Source organism: Sorex fumeus, unplaced genomic scaffold (assembly GCF_029834395.1).
Source record: "Sorex fumeus unplaced genomic scaffold, SorFum_2.1 ptg000054l, whole genome shotgun sequence".
In the NCBI taxonomy this organism is placed as follows: Eukaryota; Metazoa; Chordata; class Mammalia; order Eulipotyphla; family Soricidae; genus Sorex; species Sorex fumeus.
This window is the reverse complement of record NW_026606111.1, coordinates 27,697,426-27,723,308: the sequence shown is the minus strand read 5'-3', so window position 1 is coordinate 27,723,308 and position 25,883 is coordinate 27,697,426. Positions and strand designations below refer to the sequence as shown.

The 25,883-nt window shown below is 41.5% G+C and overlaps 1 protein-coding gene across 1 annotated transcript in view; it reads left to right on the top strand.

Annotated features, from left to right (window-relative positions):
* Positions 1–21,222, top strand: part of AK9 (adenylate kinase 9) — a 138,346-nt gene extending 117,124 nt beyond the window's left edge. The window contains exons 34-40 of the mRNA XM_056125450.1: positions 4,077–4,300; positions 12,180–12,376; positions 14,212–14,381; positions 15,763–15,861; positions 18,103–18,205; positions 19,858–19,972; positions 21,014–21,222. Coding sequence (XP_055981425.1) covers positions 4,077–4,300; positions 12,180–12,376; positions 14,212–14,381; positions 15,763–15,861; positions 18,103–18,205; positions 19,858–19,972; positions 21,014–21,222 — 1,117 coding nt within the window. The remainder of the gene's footprint in view (positions 1–4,076; positions 4,301–12,179; positions 12,377–14,211; positions 14,382–15,762; positions 15,862–18,102; positions 18,206–19,857; positions 19,973–21,013) is intronic.
* Positions 21,223–25,883: the final 4,661 nt, after the last annotated feature.

Genomic DNA, 25,883 nt, shown 5'->3' with positions numbered 1-25,883 from the left:
GTTTTAGGTTCTCTAAGTATAGTATCATATCATCTGCGAATAGTGAGAGCTTGATTTCTTTCTTTTCTACCTGGATGCCCTTAATGTCTTTTTCTTGCCTAATCGCTATTGCAAGTACTTCCAGTACTATATTGAACAGCAGTGGAGAGAGTGGACATCCTTGTCTCGTCCCTGATCTTAGAGGGAAGGCTCTCAGTTTTTCCCCATTGAGGATGATGCTTGCTGTTGACTTGTGGTAGATGGCTTTAACTATTTTGAGGAAAGTCCCCTCTGTCCCCATTTTGGCTAGGGTTTTCATCATAAAGGGGTGCTGGATCTTGTCAAATGCTTTCTCTGCATCTATTGATATGATCATATGATTTTTATCTTTTCTTTTGTTGATATGATGGATTATGTTGGTTGATTTCCGAGTGTTAAACCAACCTTGCATCCCCAGGATGAATCCTACTTGATCATGGTGTATGATCTTTTTGATGAGTAGTTGAATTCTATTTGCTAGTATTTTGTTGAGAATGTTTGCGTCCATGTTCATCAGGGATATTGGCCTGTAGTTTTCTTTTCTTGTGGTATCTTTGTTTCCTTTTGGTATTAGAGAGATATGGGCTTCAGAGAAACTGTTTGGGAGAGTTTCCGTTTTTTCAATTTCCTGGAAAATCTTGAGAAGGACTGGCAGTAGATCCTCTTTAAATGTTTGGGAAAATTCGCTAGTGAATCCATCTGGACCTAGGCTTTTGTTTTTGGGAAGACTTTTGATTACAGTTTCAACTTCCTTGATGTTAGTAGGTCTATTCAGATACTCTAGATCTTCTTGATTCATCTTTGGAAGATTATATGAGTCCAGGAATTTATTCATTTCGTCTAGGTTCTATTGTTTCGTGGCATACAGACTTTCAAAGTAGTACTCTCTGATGATCGATCTTTTGGATTTCTTTAGTTTCTGTTGTGATATCCCCCTTCTCATTTCTGATTCCGTTTATTAGGGTTCTCTCTCTCTGTTCTTTGTGAGTGTTGCTAGTGGTTTATATATCTTGTTTATTTTCTCTAAGAAACAGCTCTTGGTTTCATTGATCTTTCGAATTGTATCTCTGGTTTCCATGTCATTGATTTCTGCTCTAAGTTTTATGATCTCTTTCCTTCTGCCTGATTTAGGCTCTTTCTGTTGATTGTTTTCTAAGGTCTTGAGCTGTGAGGTCAAGTTGTTTCTGTGCATCCTTTCTTCTGTCCTAAGATATGCTTGAAGAGCTATAAATTTTCCCCTTAATGCTGTTTTTGCTGCATCCCATAGGTTCTGGTAGCTCATGTCTTCATTCTCATTTGTTTCCAGGTATCTTTTGATTTCATCCTTGACTTCCTTCCTGACCCAACTCGTTGTTCAGCATTGAGTTGTTTAATTTCCAGGTGTTTGATTTGGTTCTCTGTGTCTGTGTGTGATTCACTTCTATCTTCAGTGCATCATGGTCTGAAAAGATGGTCGATTCTATTTCCATCTTCCTGATTCTATTGAGGTATGTTTTGTGGCCTAGCACATGGTCTATTTTGGAAAATGTTCCGTGCGCACTGGAGAAGAATGTGTACTCTTTCTTTTGGGGGTGAAAAGCCCTGTACAGGACTATAAGCCCTTTCTCTTCTATTTCTTTTTTCAAAGCCAATGATTCCTTGCTGAGTTTTGTTCTTGTTGATCTATCCAAAGGTGTTAAGGTGATGTTGAAGTTTCCAAGTACTATTGTGTTGCCAGAAATGTCCTCCTTAAAATTTGTTAGCAGTTGTTCTAAATATTTAGCTGTTCCCTCGTTAGGTGTGTGTACATTTAAGAGTGTGATTTCTTCCTGTTGTACGTATCCTTTGATGAAGAGAAAATAGCCTTCACTGTCCCTTCTAATCTTTTTCAACGTGAAACTAATGTTGTCAGATACTAGTATGGCCACCCCAGCTTTTTTGAAGGAGCTGTTTGCTTGCAGGATTGTTTTCCATCCTTTGACTTTGAGTCTGTGTTTGCTCTGACTGTTGAGATGAGTTTCTTGTAGACAGCAGAATGCTGGGTTCTGTCTCTGTATCCATTTTGCCACTCTGTGTCTCTTAAATGGTGAATTTAGACCGTTGACATTGAGAGAGATTATTGTTATGGGGTTTTGTGTCATCTTTCTGTAAGGGTCTGTTGTGGTTGTAGGGTTTGTCCTGTCTTATAGTAGCCCGTTTAGCCCTTGTTTTAGGTTTGGTTTTGAGTCTATGAAGTTCCTGAGCTGCTGTTTCTCTAGAAAATAGTGTACCGTTCCTTCGATTTTGAGTGAGAGTTTAGCTGGATAGAGTATTCTTGGTGAAGCATTCATTTCCGTGAGTTTTTTCACTATATCTTGCCACTGCCTTCGGGCTTGGAGGGTTTCCTCTGATAGATCTGCTGTAAGTCTAAGGGGTGCTCCTATGTATGTGATTTTCTTCTTTGACCTTGCTGCTTGCAGTATTGTGTCTCTATCAGTGTTTTTGTTAGGGTCTCTTTTAGCTGGCACCCTTCGGGCTCCTTGAATCTGAATGGTTGCATTGTGGAGCTCTGGAAATTTTTTAGCAATGATTTGTTTTACTGTGGATTTTTCATTGGGATTGTTTCCCTGAGCTTCTGGTAGTCCAATGATTCTAATGCTGTTTTTCTTGGAATTGTATCCTAGGACTCTGATTCTCTGTAGAGCTATTTTGAGGTCCCTTGCCACTGTTTGTTGTTGCCTGTTGGCTTGGTGCTGCTGATGTTCCAGCTCACTGATTCTTTCCTCAGCTATGATCATTCTATTTTTGAGGGCACAGACTGAGTTTTTTATTTCATCTATGGAATCTTTGATTCGTGACATTTCTGTGTGTAGCTTTCCAATTTCTGCTCTCATTTCTTCCTGTATTCTCTCGATTGTGCGATCCATTGTTTCTTTCATGTCCTCTTTCAATTTACTGGATATCTGTCTGACTGTTTCATTGAGTGGATTGAACATCTTCATGACTTGATATCTGAATTCTTTGTCAGAGAGGTCCTTTAGGTGAATAGCACCTACTGAGGCTTCTGGACTCATTTCATTGTCCTCTCTCTGAGGTGAGGATTTGCGTTGTTTCTTCATGTTGGTGTGTAGGTGTAAGGAGTAGATTTCTTGGTATGAGTAAACTACCTACGGCCGCGTGAGCTTTGACCTGCCTAAAATTAAGCCATGCCCACTTCTAAAGAAGCCACGCCCACTTCTAAAGAAGCCACGCCCGCTTCTAAGGCGGCCACACTCCCATGGGTACCTGGTGTGTGTGGGGGGAGTAAAGACTGGATGGGAGAGAAGGCATACGCCCTACCTGCCATGCTATCACTCCAGCCCACATATATTTGTAAAAAAACATTTCCTTCTAAGATTGGTTGCCTCCTGCTTTAAACCCCATCAAATGTGGTACAGTACTCTTGGAGTGAGTTGGAGAGATAGCACAGAGGTAGGGCTTTTGCCTTGAGCACAGCCGGCCTGGCCGAGCCAGGTTTGATTACTCCACCCCTCTCACAGAGCCTGGCAAGCTACTGAAAGTATCTTGCCCGCATGGCAAAGCCTGCCAAGCCACCCATGACGTATTCAAGATGCCAAACACAATAATAACAAGTCTCACGATGGAGATGTTACTGGGCCCACTCGAGCAAATTGATGAACAACAGGAGGACAGTGCTACAGTGCTACTCTTGGAGTATGAGTGGTGTGAGGTTAGGGTTAGGGTTACGGTTAGGTAATTCAAAATCATGTGGCCACAAATGCTGTCACATGGTCCAGAAATATGTTCACTTCTGGATGAGGCTCTGCCCAAGCGTGTGGAGAGTGGGCCTGAGCATGGCAGCAGCTGAGTTCTGGAGGTTTTCAGCTGCCAAGGCTAGATTCCTTGGGGTGGGAAGGGGTCTCACCCGCCCCCCTTTGGGGCACCGTGAATGAAACAGCCTGGCACAGGTCCAGTGACATGGGTTATGGTGTGTGTCGTTTTATGCTCCCTTTTGGGAGTGAAGGGGAAAAAAGGGATAATTTTTAATCATCTGAAATAAAACATGTTTTAAGAGATTTCTTCATTTTTTTTCTGTTTAGTAATCTACCCTACCCACTGCACAATAGTGCACACATCACAGCTGTGAAGGACGCAAAGTATCACAAAAATATTCCTGATATTAAGCAATTTTATGAAGAACAACATCAGAATTGGCGTGTAATTGATGGATTTCACAGTAAATGGTGGGTATGGAATGAAGTCATGAAAGCTACTCAAACAATGAATAAATATATACAGACATACCTGGGAAGAATAAAGGAAGGTAAGGAAACATTTGACTTTTAAAATGAACAAAATATGCATTTTAAAAGTCTATACATGTATGAGACATAAACATAATTCAATTTGAACATCTGCTCCCACAACATTATAAAGTGTTTTAATATCAAATTATTGTGGCCTATATATTTCTTATAACAAGCGTCTGCCATTACTCAAACTATAATTTATTGAATACCTATGAGAACATAGCACATAAAAATAATACATGTGTCTCACTAGGACAGATTTTATTATTCTTGGAATACTATAAGAGGAAAGCTCTAAATACTGATTTCCAGAATTTCCAGTTAAATGAGGGTAGTGGTCTGTGGATGACACTTGGAAAAGTATTACTTATAAATATAATATGAAAAGAGAAAACTAAAATAAACTTAAAATTAAAGTTACTTTTATCACCTTTATTTATTAGTTGTTCTTCGATTTGCCTGAGCAGGCCCAGTAACATTGTGAGAATTGTTGTTACTGTGTGTGACAGTGACAGTGATATTTATTAGAGTGTTTTACAAACTTAATCACTTAATCACTTAACTTCCCGTTAGTCGTCGATTTTCTCGAGCGGGCGCCAGTAACGTCTCCATTTGTCCCTGTCGTGTGCTAGTGTAGCCCAATGGCATCTGTTCGCTCCGGGAACATGAAGGGCCTCAAACCGATCGTTCATGATCTTCAGGAAGAAGTCTGACCATCTGGTAGGTGGGCGGCCACGCGGTCTCTTGACATCCCGTGGAATCCAATCAGTAACAGCTCTAGTCCAACGGTCGTCTTTAAATCTCATTACGTGACCAGCCCATCTGATTTTCGACACCTTGGCAAATGAGACAGCGTCCCTGATCCTTGATCGTCGACGGATGTCAGAACTCCGGATTCTTTCTCTCATTTGAGTGAAACGTGATATTCCAAGCATAGCTCTTTCTATTCTTCTTTGGGAGACCTGAATGGCGTTCTCATCTTGTTTGCGTAGGGCCCAGGTCTCTGAGGCATATGTTAATGCAGGAAGAACAGTGGAATCAAAGAGATGTGCCCGGAGCCGGAGGTTCTTCGTCCTCTTAGCTATTTCTTCGACGTTCTTGAAGGTGTTCCAAGCCGCTCTCTTCCTCCTGCGCAGCTCGGGTGCCAGGTCATTTGTCATGTTGACCTCTCGACCTAGGTAGACATAGCTGTTGCATTCGGAGATGGTCGTTCCATTGAGAGCGAATGGGGCGTCAGGAACAAGGCTGTTTCTCATAAACATTGTCTTCATAAGATTCAGCTGTAGTCCTACCTTTCCACACTCACGGTCAAAGTTGGCCAGCATTTGTGCCGCTTGGCTGATGTTTGGTGTTATTAAAACAATATCATCAGCAAAGCGGAGGTGGTGTAATTGCCGACCATCTATCTTCACTCCCATTCCTTCCCATTCCAGTCGTCGCATGATGTTCTCGAGGGTGGCACTGAAGAGTTTCGGTGAAATGGTATCACCCTGCCGCACCCCTCTCTTGACATCAACGATCACTTCTTTGTAGAATGGTGAGATCCTGGTAGTGAATCCGCAATAGAGCTCACGGAGGATCCTGATGTATTGGGCTTGAATGCCCTGATTGGCTAGGGCTTCAATGACCGCTTCCGTCTCAACAGAATCAAAGGCCTTCTTTAAATCAATGAACGTTAAGCAGAGCGGCATCTTGAACTCCCGAGAAACCTCAATGAGCTTGGTTATTGTGTGGATATGGTCGATGGTGCTGAATCCTTTGCGGAACCCTGCTTGCTCGCATGGTTGTCCTTCATCTAGTGTTCTGCCAATCCTATTCAGGATGACTCGAGTGAACAACTTGTAGATGACAGACAATAGGCAGATCGGGCGATAGTTGCCAATGTCATGGATGTCTCCCTTCTTGAACAATAGTATGGTCCTGCTGGTTTTCCATTGGGACGGAACCTTGCATTCAGACAGGTAGCGAGTGAAGAGCCGAGCCAGTGTATTGATGAGTACTGACGGCAGGTTCTTCAGGTGTTCAGGTCTGACCTTGTCTGGGCCGCGTGCTGTTTGTTTCTTTACCGACGAAATGGCGTGTCGGATTTCGGAGGGGAGAACGTTGGGAACAACATACCCATCCTGTGGAATTTGGTATGTTGGCAAGTGGACATGGCTATCGAAGAGATTTGAGTAGAAGTCATGGATAATCCTCTCCATTGCCGTTCTGGAGGATGTGATGGATCCATCAGGACGTCGGAGGGCAGTCATCTTGGTCTTATAGTTGGCGAAGGACAGGTGGGCCTTACGAATACTTTTCCCGGCTTCTGCTGCATCTACCAGTACTTCTGCTCTTCTCTCTTTGAGGTCTTCCTTGATCGCATCTCTGCACTGCTTTGCAAGCTCGGACGTTAGCTTACGGTTGCCTGAGGCATGCGCCAAACCACGCTGGCGAATTAGCTCAAGAGTTTTCGAAGATAGGCGACTTTTTGTGGCTATCTCTCTCTTGGCGTTCCTAGCACATTCATGGAGGTGCTGAACCAGTCGATCGTATTCCTCATCAATGTTGTCAACAATGGCATCTTCCCATGTTGCCGCAATAGTACCAAAGAGTTCCCAGTTGGTGGTCATTCTGGGAGTTCTCTTTTTGAACTTTGCAGCCCTTTCTCCCCGCTCTGTGAAGTAGAATTTTGCACGAAGGAGACGGTGGTCCGATCCCGTTCGAAATTTTGGTACAACAGCGACATCAGTCAGGCAAAACCGTCGATTGAATATGATGTGGTCTATTTCGTTGTGGAATCGTCCACCGGGAGACTCCCATGTCCATCGTTTAGATTCTGCCTTCTGGAACTGTGAGTTACCATGGATGGTCTTGGTCGACATGATGAACTCTGACAGTCTCTCACCCTGTTCGTTCCATTCTAGGCCATGGGTCCCGATGTGAAGTTCTTCAGCTGATCTTCTCGGTCCTATCTTGGCATTAAAATCACCCACAATGATCTTGTAGAAGGTGTGGTCTTCTTTATAGAACTTCTCTAGCTCCATGTAGAACTTCTCGATTTCTCTTTCATCATAATGAGATGTTGGTGCGTAGACAACGAAGATAGAAACTGCAGGCAGTGAGCCACATCTATTCAAATGTAAACGTCCGATTCGGGTTGTTAGGCATTCGAATGAACCAATGCTCTTGGCCAAGTTTGTGTTGACAAGGACACCGATGCCTCCAACACCTCTTTTATCGCATGTTCCGAGGAACAATTCTTCTCCAGTGTCGAAAACGGCGTGGTGAGATTCGTGCCTTCTTGTCTCGGTCAGACCAATGATGTCGTACTTGATCATTCGCGCTTGTACCATCAGGTCCTCGATGGATGCATCTGATGCTAGCGTACGTGCATTGAAAGTACAGACGATCATTTTTGTCTTCCTTCGTTGTGGCAGCCTAGGTCGGCCTTGAGATTTTGTCGGCCTCTCCTTTCTCATCCTTCTCAGTGCTGCCATGTCGGTGAAGCCTTCAGGGTCAGGTGATTGAGACCAGTTGTAGTTACTGGTTTTGGCATATCGAATACACAGCGGATAGCTTGCCAGTCTCTTCCGTGCGGGCGGAATACTCTCGGTAGCTTGCCAGTCTTTCCGAGAGGGATAGAGGCTTTTGGGGTGACCTCTAATCACCCTTGTAGGTGTTACCATATTTGAACCCTATCAAATATGGTACGACAATTCCAGAAGATGGGTATTTAGTGTCTTATGATGTGTCGTGCGGCCGCTTGCGGACCCGCGCGGCAGCTCCGGCCGAGACCCACGCACAACTGAAGACCCACAGAACAAGATAAGCGGAACTCTCTGAGACCTTGGACTCCAGGCTCGGCGGACCCAGGGACAGAGCTTCTCTGCTTGCTCCCACCACCACAGGTGACAAAGGGATTCTAATCAGGAGCCCCACCCTACCCTGCCCTGTCTGCTTCCATCAACCACCCAGGGATCAAATTGTGCACAGGAGACCCACCCTACCCAGATAAATACCCCACTGGCAGACTTCCACTCTCGATACGACTTCCACTACCCAGCCGTCACCACACTCCAGGATGCTTTCCGGACCCGCGCAGCAGCTCCGGCCGAGACCCACGCACAACTGAAGACCCACAGAACAAGATAAGCGGAACTCTCTGAGACCTTGGACTCCAGGCTCGGCGGACCCAGGGACAGAGCGTCTCTGCTTGCTCCCACCACCACAGGTGACAAAGGGATTCTAATCAGGAGCCCCACCCTACCCTGCCCTGTCTGCTTCCATCAACCACCCAGGGATCGAATTGTGCACAGGAGACCCACCCTACCCAGATAAATACCCCACTGGCAGACTTCCACTCTCGACACGACTTCCACTACCCAGCCGTCGCCACACTCCAGGACGTTTTACAAACAATCTATTAAAAACTTAAACTTTACCATTTAATTTTGATGGTTTGATCCATGAAAGAAATTTTTGATGATATAGTCCTATAATGGGTGATTTTCTCAAAAAAAATTGCAAAATAGACGGAAACCATTTAACATCTGCTGTCTCTAAAGAGAGAGTTGACTCCAAATAATTTATCTGTAGGAATATCACAGACTTGTTTTATTATTTTGTTTAATTTCAGAAACCATAGAGAAGATAAAAAAAAAAGTACCAGGGAAAATGCCACTAGGATTCCAATATTTGCATTATTGAATCTTGGTTGGTTTCATTATCAGCATAACCTGTTTGCAGATTAGAAATTCATTTTTACCTGAGGATATAGGAAAGATAAAGAGTTAAAGGGAAGAGAGAACTGAATTTTTAAAAATTTTAAGTTTCTAAATAATTTTTGAGTAGCATAACCTACTAAACCAACCCACATCAGATTAAAAGCAAAATTTGTACCTCCTTTCTGTTACCCGATTTTATATGCTTGCCTTAACTGGTTTCTCCTGGAAATAGACTCAAAGTAAAAGTATATGCAGAAGACTTATCAGGAAGCACCCTCAGGAATAGTGATAAGATGGGAAATAAAAATATAATATGCCCAGTTAAATTTGAATTTTAGAAAAACTGAATAATTTAATATATGTAGGGCGTTTGCCTTGCAAGTGGCCAACAGGCTGACCCGGGTTCAATTCTTCCACCCCTCTCGGAGAGCCCAGCAAGCTACCAAGAGTATCTTGCCCGCACGGCAAAGGCTGGCAAGCTACCCATGACGTATTCGATATGCCAAACACAGTAACAACAAGTCTCACAATGGAGACGTTACTGGTGCCCGCTCGAGCAAATTGATGAACAATGGGAGGACAGTGCTACATACCTCAAATATTGCATAAACTAGTCCTATGATAAAACTTGATCTTCATTTATCTGCAATTCAAACTTAACTAAGCTTTCTATCTGACAGCTCTAATCAGATATATACCTGTGGGGAATCAAGGCAGAATTGGGCAAAGACAGAATCTAACCTGCAGCATAGTAGACACAGAAATCACAGCAGATCCCATAGTAGACACAGAAATCACACAGAAATCACAGGCACTAAAACTGAAATGAATCCTCAAAACTTCCCGAATTTATCAGCTTTCATATTCCTTTCACTCACTGTCCTAGCATTAACCATTGGCAGGTTACTTTGGAAAAGGGTCTTGCCTGTGACGGAGGTCAGTGCCCAAAACAGTTCAGTAGTGCATGGGAGCCATCAGTACCCATGTTCCCAGCAGTTGGAGAATGGGTGCCTCATCCCCAAAGAGGGGATTCCAACATTATCTGTATGTACTTGCCTCTTCCTGGAACAATTTAATTCTTTGGATGTGTGTCAGGGGGGTGGTATTGTTTTTAATTTTTTGTTGGCTGATTTATAATACTGTTAATGATGGTTTCCCATCATATAATCCCAACATCGGTAGCCACTCTCGTCCCCCTAGGACCCCAACGCCCCTCTCTTCCCTTTCAGACCCTCCCCCAACTCAGTTGTGTGGATCATTTTGCTCATTTTGTTGCCTTTGGTCCTTTCTGTTGCAGCAAATTGCATGATTTTTGTGGAACAGTTTAATCTAACAGAAGCCTTTCCTCTTGCTTGTATCTTTCAATTTCCATCTCATGCTCCTAATAAGCATATCACATGCATTCTGACTAATGATATGGAGCAAGTCAGAGCTGGAAGATGATCATGCCACATTACATAAGATGTATAGACATTGCTAAATGAGATGAGATCTTTGTATAGTCCTCAAGAATACCCCAAGAATCAGAAAAAAATGTGTGTATATTATAGTATTTAAAATAACAGTATTTTTTAGCCCTCTCAGCAGGGTTCACTGGGGCTTCTGGGGACACTCCCAGTAGTACTCAGCTCCCTAGTATGGGCCTGATGGTTCAGAGCTCAGGTCAGTGATGCAGTGCTTCTGGGGTTCAGCAGTGCTAAAAGCCACATGGGACATCCTACCAGTGCTTAGGGGTCATGCAGTGTCAGGGATTAAACACAAGGTCAAGAGTGTGCAAGGCATGTTTTCCAGGTCTTTGCGCTAAGCCCCTAACTGAAATCATGTAATTCTGAATTATACTTGATAGTAAGCCTGTCAGGATTATTGAGACTGAACAGTTGAGCTAAGTATGGTCCAAAAAAAAGACTGTAAAACTAATCACTTTAGTGTTTATTTTCTTCTCTCAGATGGCATTGATGCCCAGGGAAAAGTTTATGTCAACGAATTATTTGCACTCCTGAATTCTACCTTGTAGAAAGGTTTTTTTTAATGTAGTTTATTACATTTTGTTTTGGTTTGGCATTCTTTTTTGCTTTTCTTTTTAGTTTTTAAATCACACCCAGTTGAGCTCATGGACTCACGACTGGTAAATTGCTCAGGTCATTCCCAGAAGCACTTGGGAAGTGACCATGTGGTGCTGGAGATCAAACTCAAGCCTCCCACATGCAAAATATGCACACTTGTTCTTTGAACTATTTCCACAATCCAGCATATAATTTATTATAGTATATCTATAATAGATAATAATTTAAAATAACCATGGCATTTATCAATAGATAATGATTAAGTAAAATATGAATATATTTATCTTTTTTGTGACACTATGGTGGAGTTAAATGGTATGAACCATAGTCATGCCCAGCAGTGTGTAGTGGATGGTAGAAGAAGGGCTTACAGTGCCCAAGGTAAAACTATAGGCCTCTCAGATGCATTGCATATATTCTACAACTTGAGTCACATTCCCAGACCTAAGTATATTTGCACACTTAAAAAGAATTTGGTAAGGAACAGGAGAGATATTGTAGGAGTTAAGGCGCATGTTAAGCTATCCTCAGTAGCAGCATCATAAGGTCACCCCAAGAACTACCAGGTGTGGCCCACAATGCCCCCAAACACTGTTGCATGTCTTTGGTAATTCCTGGCACCAGAAGGTCCAAGCAACACTGCATCCTTAGATCCTTGCATTGAGCCACTAGCCCAGTTGACCAAGAAAGGCAGGGAGAGGCCTCTAGGTCTCCTGAGCACTGCTTAGGAAACCACCTCCCCACTTCCACCAAGGCAAAAATCATGTAAATTTTATAAATATAAATGAAAAGATATCAAAGATCATAAGCAAGTAACAAAAGAAAATTGCAGAATTATAGTTATAGTACAGTGGCATAAATAAACTGCAGGCAAAATAAAAAGAACTCAAATAGATGTATATGCAAAAAAACATGTGAAAAGGACATGAGTTCAACATTGATTAGGTCTTGGGAGTAGCGCTGAATTGAGAGATGAGAGTGAAGAAAAAACTTGTTTTTTATTCTATAGTCTGAAATATAATGTGTATGTGTTGTATTATGCTCATGTAATGTAAATAATTTTATATTTAAATAATTACGTTTTCTATTTAAAATGATAATAATAAACCTTTTTTATTGCATAGGAAAGGCTGCCCTCATTGATAAGCTATGTATCTCACCTCAAGAATTAATCTCTCGTCTGGGTGAATTTGAACAGTTCTGCCCTGTCAGTTTGGCTGAATTGGGTGAATTAGTTGATTGCTCTCTAACTGACTCACTGAAATTTGCCGCGGAGTTCAGAGGGCACTATTATAAAATGAGTTCTAGAGAAAACCTGAATGTAAGTTTGATCCTAAATCTATACATTTACTAGGGAAAAAAAATTTAGCTTAGAACTGATCAACCAAAATTTACAAGGGTTGTTCCCCACTAGAAAACCCAAGAATTAGACACCAGGAGCCATGTGATTGGAACCCTTGACTCTGGGACCAAATGAGCAACTCGAAGGTCAGGGGAAAAAAGTAGAACTTATGACATTTTTTAGCTCAAAGCAGAAATTCAAGGTCAGAGATAGACCATTGGCCTGGCCCAATGTAACAGACAAGAAGGCCCAAGAGTGAGCCCCAAGGTCTGGGGAGATAGTACAGTGGACAGGGTATTGGCCTTACACAAGGTCGACCTAAGTTCAAGTCCTAGAGCCCCATATAGTCCCCGAGCCCTGCCAGGAGTGATCCCTAAGCACAGTGAGGGGTAATCCCTGAGCACAGTCACATGTGCCCAACAAACAAACAAAAACAGCAGAGACTTCCAATAACAGATCTAAATGCTAGAGATCAAAACTCAACCGACAAGTGGACATCAGCTGAACTGTTGGAGGTTAAGCTTCAAGGGTACAGAAGAAAAATAAAAAAACAGTAGAAATGACAGACTAGAGAGATAGTAAAGGGGGTAGGGCACTTGCTTTGTATGTGGCTGACCCAGGTTTGATCCCCAAACCCCATATGGTTCCCTGAACCCACCAGGAATTATTCCTGAGTAAGCTCTGAGCACCACCAGCTGTGGCTCCAAAACAAAACAAAACAGCAAAACGGAAACCTTTGCTTTATTTGTCTCCTGTGTTTAGAAATATTCAGTGGGAATTAATGTAGCCTATCAGTTAAATTTTTTAAATAGTAAAAACATAGTCTATAACTAGGTTGGTTTTTTATGAGTCACATTTGAAACTTAATAATGCTTCAATGCAACATTACTTCATCAAGAAATATTAAATAAAAATAAATGTTCTATCACTAGAATTCCTTGTGTACCTTAAAATTCTTCAAACATAATGCAGAATGTTCTAATGTTAGTGTTCTTAATTTTGTTTTGCTCTGAAGAATTGTATTTTATACCACTTTATGAAAAGGGTTTTTCCTTTTTTCCTGTATATTTAAATAATAATCAAAAGTTTTATAGTGAGCAGTGACATAAAGACTATGCATTGAGCCTGCCCCTTTCATTTTACAGAACACTAACTGAAGATGTAGATGTTAATTGGCCGCCTAAGTGCACTAGGCTCAGCTGTTGTTGTGTGGTGGTGGTTTGGAGGCCACATCTAGTGGTGCTCAGGAGCTGCTCCCAGTACATTGCTGAGGGTTACTCCGGTGAACCACATGTTGCCAGGTTTCAAACCTGGACCTCCCACATGGATTCTATCCTTATGAGCTATCCCACTGGTCCTGCTGATTTTCAAAGAGTCTACACCCTAGGGTTCTTGGGTTGGAAAAACATGAAATGCTAGAGATAAAACTGAGAGCCGCTAACATAACGGGCATGTGCTCTGCCTCCTGAGTCACATCCCTGATCATGCACATAATGTGACCCTAGAGGACAGGAAGGGGCAGGTGGCTGTGCCCTCTCCAGCACCTGACATGTGATAGAAGATCAGTATGTATGTTTGTGTGTGAATGGATGAATGCCAAGAAAGGCTGCCACTGTGATCACTTAAAGTTCAAGTCCAAGTACTTTCAGTCAGGAAAGGGGTGTTTGTAGCACAGAGAGAGGCTCTCAGAAGGCTTTGAAGGTCCAGCAGTTGCTTCTGAAAGTACAGAGTTCCAAGAAAGCCTGAGAGGATTTTTTGATTGGCGTGGAATTCCTGTTCTAAGTGGTCCTGCTGTTATAATCCTTTTCTAATAGAAATTTTTGGAGAACCCAGAACTCTATGTGCCTCCATTAGCCCCTCATCCTCTCCCACCTGCCGACATGATCCCCAAGCAGCTGACGTTGTCAGAGTTGAAGAAGAGATTTCCGAAATGTGCAGAGCTGCAGGGCTACTGTCCAGTGACCTACCGGGATGGAGAGCAAAGGCAAGTCCTTCCTGCCCTCAGTAAGCACAGGAGCACCTGGCTTAGACTAAATAGTTCAACAGTCTCTGACCTTTTGCTCTAAAGGTTCCCTTGGAAAATGCTTCATTTCTGATGTATGCATGAAATTCTAGCTCACATTATTGTAGACCATGACAGAATAAAAATGGAGGAAAATTTTGGAAAAGGAGCAAGAAGAGAGCTCATTCATGATTAGTGAATGTTAGGATGATTTAGTTGTCATAGCTCCTTTTATTCTATGCTTATTGCTTTTCAGGTATAACTGTTAAGTGGCTTAACATTATTATTTTATTTGTTTGTCCCTACAACCTGCAACTTATCTCCATCTTTCACATTGGAAGACAAAATTTCCCAAAAATTTAAGGCTTGAATTCAATGTAACACAAGTAATAGTTAAGCTAAAATGTAAACCTAGGTCTTCCAAGTTCCAAAGCTTTGTATCTTTTCATATAGGACCCAGAAAGACTCTCTGCTTCTGTATGTATGTATATATATGTGTGTGTGTGTGTGTGTGTGATAGAGACAAATAAATAAAATAATGTTAAGCCACTGAAAGTCCACTTTATACTAAGTTTCCTTTTATCTGTATGTTTCATGATGAAAATTGTAAACATTAAACAAAAGCAACTTAAAAACTGAGTTAATTATGTTTTGCTCCATAAAAAATGCTTGCTTTAAATTTCTTAGTACGCTATCTGGTGGCTCCCACTTCCCAAAAGAAATTTTGGTCAGTTGCTGAATCCTATTGGTCTGCTGCTTTTTTGGTGATTGATATTAAATTATTTACTTTCCTGAAAATCCTTGGAAAGATTCTTGGAGGTCATTTAGATAGCATGTGCCTGGATGATTACCTGTTAGATACATGAGCTTTAAGAGTCTATTCATTTGTACTGTACCTCATGGTGTTTCACTAATTAAAAAAAAGAGTCTATTTATTTGTTTGTGGGTGACATTTGCTTGAGGATTTTATTCAGGAAATGCTTTTTGAATTAATTTTTTTAGGGTGGCACCCCCAGCAATGCTCAGGGGTTACTCCTGACTCCATACTCAAGAATTACTCCTGGAAGCTCTTGGTGGTCCATATGGGATACCAGGAATTGAACCCAGATTGGCTGCATGCTAGGCAAACACCATAACTGCTTTACAATGCTCCAGCCAGTTGAAGCAATTTTTAAAAAGAGTTTGTTTGTGCAATGTTTTTCTTTTCAAGGTTATTTTACTCAACTAAAAGAAAAGTATGACACTTGTTTTCTAAAAGTTGTATCTTTTTTGAGTTGCATAAGTACAAAAATATTTTTATTATTTTATTTACACATTTTATCATTTTATTTCATGTCTACTATACAATTTTTTGATCTTTCAGATATGAAGCTCTGGTACCTGGTAATGTTAACTATGCTGTAGAGTATCGTGATCGTATATATATTTGTGAGACTAAGGAAAAACTCCAGAAATTTCTGAGGTGAGGTCATTCACTGTCACACATATTTATTAAGTGTCATCTCTATTTAACGAACCATGCATGTATACACAAATACATATAAAAAGTACAGTCCTTAAACACAGCGATGATGATAAACAAGCTCATGTTTCTGCAGTCAAGACCTGAGGCTCCAAGATAAGACATACTTTAAGTACCTGAAGATAGGATAAGCTGCAGATAGAGTGAGACAGTGCCAGAATTTTGTGGAAGTGCAGGTCCCAATTTGGACCAAAACATCTGTTGAAGTAAGTCCTGAGTGAAGCGTGGGGGCTGGCTAGATGAATGGAGTGAGGCCTACAAATAAACTTGGACCAGGGGATCCAAAAACTGCAAGAACTTCCCCAGGTTCAGATGTGATTGGGAAGAAAAGGAACCAAGAGGAGAAGATGGAGAGATTAAATGGGGCCAGAGTGCGGAGGGTTGTGTAAAATCCTTCCCATCATCTGTTTGGATTTAATTCAACAGGTGGTATGAAAAAGCTAAGTGATTCTGAGTGTTACAATCCAGTTTGCATTGAGAAGAAATCATCATTTAGTAATAAGAATGGACTAGAGGCAGAAATAGCAGAGAGGCAGGAGTAACCCTATACAAAATGCAGAGCAAGTTTGAGGCCACCCAGGAAGAGTATCAGCCCTCAAAATGCCCAGCACACAAATGTCAGAAGAGCTTTCAAGTGGGAATGAAAACCACAAAGAGATGAAAGAAGCATCAAGAGAGGGAGAAGGAAGAGGAGACAGAAATCTTGAAAAGCCCAGCCAATTTGATTAAAATGAGCTTGGAAATCAGGTAAGACAAAGATGTGCTGAGCATGTCAGATTTTGGTTAGAACAGGTCATTGGTGAGCTTGGCAAGAACGGTTTTGGTAGAGTAGGGTGAGTCACGGCCTTCTGCAGAGTGCTGGAGAGTAGTTAGAGACAAGATTAAGATCTTGTTGGCAATCTAGAGGTTGCAACAGCTCCCAACAGAGACAGTGAAGCCCAAGAGGCAAGTGCATTGGCAGTGAAAGGACAGGACGCAATGGAAAGGACTCACAACTCTACTTCATATGCCCACTGAAGAGGACAGCAGCAACTCACCTACTTCCAGTCTGTTCTGGTTTTTAGAAGAAGTTGGAAACCAAATCTCTTTAAATTTTTTTTGTTTTAAATATCTGCAAATGATTCATTGGTTACAATAGTTTGTGGATTGAGTCACATCTTCAGATGTGTGTGTGCTGTGATTGGTGATCATTAGTAAAACTCACTGCATGAAGAAGTATGATTAAGAGAAGAAGGGGGAAGGGGTCGGAGTGATAGGACAGAGGGTAGGGCTCTTGCCTGGCACTCGCTGATCAGGTTTGATCATCGGATTCTCATATGGTCTCCCATGTCACCCCCCAGGAGTGATTTCTGAGTTCAGAGCCAGGAGTAAACCCTGAGCATTGCTGGGTGTGGTACTAAAACAAGAGAGAGAGAGAGAGAGAGAGAGAGAGAGAGTTGAAAAATAAAAATTAAGGAGTGAAGTTGATTTTTTTCTTTTAATGAAGCATGTTGACTCCTTAATACAGCTATGATACTTGTTTACATGTAAAATTGAGAGGAATCCAATAAAAAGAGAAAAGCCAAATGAATGTGCATGAGGACTGGGTTGGATCCTGGCAGCATATGTTCCCCTAGCACCTCTATGGATACAACTCCTGAGCACAAAGCCTGGAGCAGTCCCTGAAGCCTTCTGGGTGTCACCCAAAAGCAAATTAAAAAACCCATACTTGTTGTGTGTGTGGGAGGAGCTGGGAGGGGACAAAGGGAAGGTATAATCCACTGAGAACAAATTTCTAGGTGTGACATAGGTCTATAATATTATATTTCAGGAGTACACTAACAATTATAGTTTGACATTTATAATAATAGTTCAACACACAAAAATTTGACCTCCACCAAAAGTCTATGTCTATCCACCAATTGGCCCTTTGTACCCAATTTTCCTACTCTCTTTGCTGTCCCTTTGGTAATAAACATTTTGTTCTCAAAAGGAGGAGTTAGTATGTATGCATGTTGGTTTGTTTCTTAATTGGTTTAATGTCTCTTTAAGTTTCAGGTTTACTTCTTTATATCTCAGTATCTGAATATACTACATTGTCACCATATTTTGTTTCTTATTTCTTATTCTTCTGTCCACACAGTTCCTCTATGTTTATTATTTGTGTTATGAGCTTCCACCTAATGAATTTTGTGTTCTTAGGCTGCCAGAGAAATACTGGGATCAGACACTTCCTAACAAACTTCCCCCTTTAAAGGAACCGATATCACTTACTAGTCTACCTTTGCCTGGATATTTGGAACAGGTTTGTTAGATTATTTTCTAGGCATATGTATTAGAGAAAATCACTGATATATGCAAACTTACTCAACCTAATTTATGACTGACTGCAAAACTGAAAAATGAGAAGCTCATGCTTTCGTAGCTAATTCCCAAATATCTACACTAAAGTGAAGAGAAATGTGATTTGTTTGGTCCTCATTTTACATTTAAGTGTCTATAAAACTTTCTTGGGGGGGAGGTCTTTTTGGCTTTTTGGGTCAACCCAGCAATGCTCAGTGGTTACTACTGGCTCTGCACTCAGGAATCACTCCTGGCACTGCTCGGGGGACCATATGGATGGATGCTGGGGACTAAACCCAAGTGGGCCGCGTGCAAGGCAAACATCCTTCCTGCTTTACTATTGTTCTGGTCCCTATAAAGCTTTCTTAAGGCTGGAAAGATGGTACAGATTAAGGCACTTGCTTGTATGCAGTCAACCCTGTTTTGACTACTGACAATATACATGGTCCCCTGAGCATTGCCAGGAGTGAACTTTGAAAACAGAGCCATCAGTAAGCCCTGAGTACTATTGGGTAGCACTGTAGCACTGTCCTCCCGTTGTTCATCGATTTGCTCGAGCAGGCACCAGTAACGTCTCACAACAAATTGTGAAACTTGTTGTTACTGTTTTTGGCATATGAATACGTCATGGGTAGTTTGCTAGGTTTTGCCATGCGGGCAAGATACTCTTGGTAGCTTGCCGGGCTCTCCGAGAGGGGCAGAGGAATCGAACCCAGGCCGACCGCGTGCAAGGCAAACACCCTACACGCTGTGCTATCACTCCAGCCCTATTGGGTGTCCTCCCAAAATATTATTTTATTTTTTAAAACCAATTTTTAATTTTCTTTTCATAATCAAATGAATGGGCTGGAGCGATAGCACAGCGGTAGGGCATTTGCCTTGCACGCAGCCAACATGGCTGACTCAAGTTCGATTCTTCCACTCCTCTCGGAAAGCCCGGCAAGCTACCGAGAGTATCTCGCCCGCGCGGCAGAGCCTGGCAAGCTACCCTTGACTTACTCGATATGCCAAACACAGTAACAAGTCTCATGATGGGGATGTTACTGGGCCCGCTTGAGCAAATCGATGAACAACGGGAAGGATCGTGAAGGACCGTGAATCAAATGAATAGGTAATTCTTGAATAATCCAAGTTTGAATTGTATGTATCCACATATACATGATTTTTACCCAACTCTTCCCTCTCAGTTTATGTATTGTGAAGACAACAAGGGTAAGGCCTATTATGGTGATCCACTTTATTATTTTAGCAGCAATTTCTTTTCTCCAGCTACTTTTTATTAGGAAGATAGTGTATAATGTATTTAACATGCAAAATATTTTACTCGACTTTTTATGTTTTCAATAAGGCTTCTGGTAAAGGCTCTAAACAGTTAATTTGAGGGGAGTTAAAAGCAATGTATGGTGACTTTTAAACTGGGAAGACAAGCTGAGAATCATGTCCCTAACCTCAAAGTTATTCAAGAGTCAACTGTATTTTCTGTTTCATTTAGGAAATGGTCATTTTAATCTTATCATTAAAAATCCAGGTGTAGTCTATCATCCATTTGTCATTGCAAAAAAAGAAATTAAACTCAATTATACACTTATGACTTAAATTATATCTTACTTACAGGGCACTGCCTCTTCTCTAATTAAAGCATTGAATGCAGCAGGATGCTTAAAACCAAAATACCCCTTCTTAAGTGTAAAAAGATCTGTGCTACTATATATAGCACTTCATCTAAAAGGTATGTCTTTTTTTAAACTATACCACTTCAGAACTAATTTAATACTAGTTATATTAATGCATACTTTAGATGCAATGTATGTAATCAACCAGACTGGACTGTGTAGCAAATGGTTGTTTTTGTTTTGTTTTGTTTTGTTTGCTTTTTGGGTCACATCCGGCGATGCACAGGGGTTACTCCTGGCTCTGCACTCAAGAGTCACTACTGGCGGTGCTCAGAGGACCATGTGGGATGCTGGGAATCGAACCCGGGTCGGCTGAGTGCAAGACAAATGCCCTACCCTCTGTGCTATTGTTCCAGACCATGTTTTAATAAAAATATAAACACTGTATTTCTAGTTTTGAAAGCAGGAACTACAAATAATATAGTCATCTCTCAATACTTCATCCCATAGAGAAAGGTATATAGAGGCAATTGCAAAAAAAATTATAGAATAATCCTCAAGACATAGAGATAATACAAAGGTTAAGTCACTTGTCTTGTACACAATCAACCCTGGTTCGATCCCTAGCACCACAAATGTTCCCCCCAAACATCACCAGGAGTGATCCCTGAGCAGAGCCAGGAGTAAGCCCGAAGTACAGCTGTGTGTGTGTCCCCCCAAAAAAAAGATAACAGAAAACTGTAATGATAAAATAAATCAAACAGATGCACTGTAACACTGTCCTCCCATTGTTCATCGACATGCTCGAGCGGGCCCAGTCACGTCTTCATTGTTACTACTTCTTGTTACTGTGTTTGGCATATCGAATTCGTCACATGTAGCTTGCCAGGCTTTGCCGTATGGGCAAGATACTCTCGGTAGCTTACCGGGCTCTCCGAGAGGGGTGGAGGAATCGAACTCAGGTCGGCCGCATGGGCCGTGTGCAAGGCTAACACCCTACCTGCTGTGCTATCGCTTCAGCCCCAATTTTTATTCAGGGGGGTGGGTGTCTTTTCAGCTATAGTGGTAGACTTTAATCACATGCTTATTCTCTTACTCTTTAATGATTCACTAACCTAACAGAAAGCAATCACACTTCTGTGATATTTTCTCTCTAGCCTTTAATCCCAAAGGTTCTGAATATTCAAGAAAAACATATAAAAAGAAGATGGAGCAGTTTGTGGAAAGATGTGAGCTCATCACATACCTGAATTCCAAGATGACTAAAAATTACAAGGAGCCTGAATTTAGACCCATTGACTTTGATTTTAAGTTAGAGACCTTTATGTCTCTTAGAAATAGAGACCCTATTAATGATATAGCCTGAGGGTTTGCCCCCTGAATCCCTGTTCTTTATGCAAAGGACATTGAAATTTAAATGCACTCATATATTTCCTCTCCTGAAAGATAGAATCTAGCCAGCCACCAGACTTCAGAGACCACACTCTACCAGCAAGGGAGAAGTCTTTTTTTGGCATGCGTGAGTTTTAGTATAATTTTAAAGTTTATTGATCTGAACTTAGATGCTTATGAAAAAATTATTCCAAATAAAACTCATTTAGAATATTTAGGTAATGTATTTGGTAAATCTATTGTTCCCTTTATTTTCTTATTCTTTTAATACATTCAGTAGAAAAATTCATTTCTATAAAGAAAATTACTTATCAAATGTTAGAAATCTTTTGCAAACAAGGTTGACATTGACAGAAAAAAAGTACAAATATTGGTAAAACTTTTTACAGAGTTGTTTGTAAATTTCATAAATAAAGCATGCTTTATTACTTTCCACCAAAATAAATAAATTTTGCAATAACTAAATGGTTGCCTCTTTATTTTTTTAATTATTCAAACAAGGAGTCATGGACATTGGAATTTGAAATCACTTGGAATTTTAAGATTAAAAGTCTTACATGACATTATCATAAAGTATATGCTAGAAGAAAACTTACTAAACTGAATTTGAATGAGATATTAAACTAATAACAATTTTCATTAGCTTAATAAAAAGTTTTAAATGTAAAATATAAAGATTAACTCTTTAGAAACTAAAAAAAGGGACCATTACTGTTTCCTTGGGTAAATTTCAATTTCTCTGAGCCGTTGTCTCTAAAATGAACCAATTAGCTCTCTTCCCAGCTTTATTGAGATATAATTGATGAACAAAAATACATATTTAAATTGCACAATAAGCTTTAATTATATAATAACGTAAATTATGCAATCAGGGTTTTTTGGGGAGGAGTAATTGTTTTTGTTGTTTGGTTTTATTTGTTTAGGATTAAGCCAGTCATGGATCTCATGTATACAAGGCTTGTGCTCTACTGCTGATTCATATGCTCAACTCTAAAACTAGACAATGTGATCGTTTGATGCCTTGTGAAATATTTACCTTAATCTAGCTGGCTAACACTACCATCACCCTGTATAGTTACTACATATCTACTCTGTTAGTACATTTCAAATATGCAATATAATGGTGTCAACTATAGCCCCCATGCTGACATTAGCTCCTCAAAATTTATTCATTTCATAAATAAAATTTTATATACTTTGATCATATCTCCTTTTTCCCCCATCCCTCCACCCCTGACCACTACCCTGCCTTCTTCTATGTTACTGTCAGTTCAACTTTATACCCACATATAGGTAATACCACCCAGTAACTGTCTTTTCTGGTTTATTTCCCTTCACATTATGGCTTCTAGCTTCATCCATATTGTTTTAATTCCATGTAGTCTATAGTTTCAATAATACTAATTAAAAACTATGAGCCTTTTTGTATAATTTTATATGTCTTAATTTCTAATTAATTATTTTTGGGGGGGCACACTTGACAGTACTAAGGGCTATTCCTGGCTCTGTGCTCAGGGGTCATTCCTGGCAGTGCTCAGGGCACCAGAAATAAAATCAGGCCACCAGCACATAAAGCATACATTCAGCCTGTTGTGTTCTCTTTCTGGCCCAATAAAATATATTTTAACAAAAACTAAAAGCTTGTTATTAAAGTTAAGAGAAAACCCTAAATCTTTTAAACAGTTGTCAATATACCAATTAATGAAGTTATGATTATTTCAGGAGTCTAGAAATTGTGATTAGCTACCAGCGTTTACCAGCAATATAAGATACCACCTACCTTTCTTCTTGCCCCAGTTGTTAATACCTGTAATTTACCATCGTCCCCAGGTTAAAATGGGGACTCCTGTATTTCTATTTTTAACAGGGGGAGACTGTGCAGTCTCCTGCCCCCGCGCCTGACTGTCCTCGCCGCCAGGGCCCCTTGGAGGGGAGCGGGTTGAGCTTTCCTTCCCGTCCCGACCAGGGCTCCGGCAGCCAAAGACCTCCAGGACCAGCCACCACCATGCTGAGACCACTCTCCGCACACATGAAGGTACTGGCAGAGGGACAAAGTCACGCGGGTTCCGGGGCCGAGATCTCCAAGCCTACTCGGATTTGGGCCGAGCATCCTCCACCCAGATCCTCCAAATTCCAGTAGGCGGGGGTCACACCCACCAACTGACCCCCTGGCGCCGTGTAATCCCATCAACGGCCAAGACTCAGAGACTATAAAAACCAGCTCCCGGAAGAGAACAGTGCAGTCTCCTGCCCCCGCGCCTGACTGTCCTCGCCGCCAGGGCCCCTTGGAGGGGAACGGGTTGAGCTTTCCTCCAGGGCTCCGGCAGCCGAAGACCTCCAGGACCAGCCACCACCATGCTGAGACCACTCTCATGTGTAATCCCATCAACGGCCAAGACTCAGAGACTATAAAAACCAGCTCCTGGAACCGCGCGGCCGTATTCGCGGCCACTTGACATCCTATTATGACATTTTATTATCTCATTCCTACTTTGGACAAACTGGCAGGCTACCAAATGTAGCCTGCCCACACAGCAGAGTCTGGCAAACTCCCCGTGGCGTACCCAATATGCCAAATACCAGTAACAATGATGGGTCTCATTCTCCTAAAGAGCCTTGAATATAATCTCATTGCTCAGAGCCTCATTGCTTCATCCTAATGAAGGAGACGTTACTGGGACCTGCTCGAGGCAATCAACGATTAACAGGATGATTTGTGATTGTGAACAGGGGGAACTTCCAGCAGTGCTCTATTCCCCTTAACTCCAAATTTTGTATTCTTAAGCTTCTGTGTCTTCTTCAGGCCTCACCTTATGGGTATAAGGAGTTTCCATAAGCAATTAAGCCTTAACGTCATTGCTTCATTGTTTTCACTCTTATGAAGTCCCTCCAAAATACCTCCAAGCATCTTTTGGGGGTCTTCAAGGTGTGGCTCACAGGCTTCCAAGCAAATCTTGCCTGGTGAATGTTAATCATTTTCCAAGGGGTTATCTTACTTCTGATGGCTCAACCATGAGAAATCTGCAAAACCAGGAATGCCATCTTCTCAACACCTATGTTTTATTGAACACTGTTTTAAGGCTGTTGAGGTCTGGCCCAAAGTGAAGCGACTGTCTCCTCTCCAGTAAAAGGGGAGAGGCCTCATCCCTGTGCTGAACAAGGAGCCAAATACCAAGTCTCTTTTTTCGCTTTCTATGAGAGGTCTCTTCACCTTGAAAATCTGCACAGCAGAGCTGCCTGCAGCATTGGCTGGGGAGTCAGATTTCCCATAATGACTGATGATGTGGACCACTGTGACACAGGCAAATATAGCCTCTTCCACACAGGACATCATTTACATAGCCACAGACAGGGCTGTCACTTCCAGATAACCGGACTGTGTGCTATTGTCTTTCGCTACATTATTTTATTTCATTCTTTCACTCATATGCACACACACCAGAAGAGGTTTCCCCATAATATTACAAAAATACCAGAATTGACATGCAGGTCTTGATTTGCCTAATTGCAGAGCAGTTCTTTACTATGTCCTAAACCATAATCTTGTCTTAGAAGTCACCATAATGTTGAGCCTCACTGTATACATGTATGCATGTGAGTTAGTGTACACATAGACACATGTACTTTAGAATGTGAAAGAAATAGGGCTGGAGAGATAGTACAGTGAGTAGGGTGTCTGCATTGCATACAGCCAGCCTGGGTTTGTTCCCCAACACCACATATGGTCCTCCAAGCCCTTCAAGAGTGATCTCATAGCACAGAGTTAGGAATAAGCCCTGAACACAGCTGAATATGGCCCCAAAACCTAAAACCAAACCAAAACAGAAAACTAAAATGTAAAAAACTCAAGAAAATTTCCTTGGAAGATAGACAGACGAGAGGTGCCTGCCATAGAAGTGGGCTGAGGTGGGATGGATTTGGGGAGTTGAGAGGGAAACGGGGGACATTGATGATGGGAAATTACACTGAAGGAGGGATGGGTACTGGAACATTGTATGACTGGAACCCAATCATGAACAGCTTTGTAATGCTCTACTTCATTGTGATTTAATTGAAGAGAGAGAGAGAGAGAGAGAGAGAGGAAGGAAGGAAGGAAGGAAGGAAGGAAGGAAGGAAGGAAGGAAGGAGGGAGGGAGGGAGGGAGGGAGGGAGGGAGGAGGAAGGAAGGAGGAAGGAAGGAAGGAAGGAAGGAAGGAAGGAAGGAAGGAAATAAAAAGAATGAAAAAAAAGATCTTCTCCTTGGAATCTGTATCACTCCCTGTACCCCATCCCCTTTTCACCATCTCTAAATTTTTGCAAGATAGGTCAAGGGGTCTGTGTTTTGAAAGCAGAAGAACAGTATATCTGTACTGAGAAATAAGGAGGAATTGAAATTTTTTTAAACCCTTTTTTTTTCTTTTTGGGTCACACCTGGGGATGCACAGGAATTACTCCTGGTTTATGCACTCAGGAATTACTCCTGGCAGTGCTCAGAGGACCATATGGGATGCTGGGAATCGAACCTAGGTCAGCTGCGTACAAGGCAAACACCTTACCCGCTGTGCTATTGCTCCAGCCCCAGGAGGTATTGAATTTTTAAATCTCTTATGGGAATTCAAGTCACCCTGTTGTTTAGAAATGGTGATTGCTTATAAT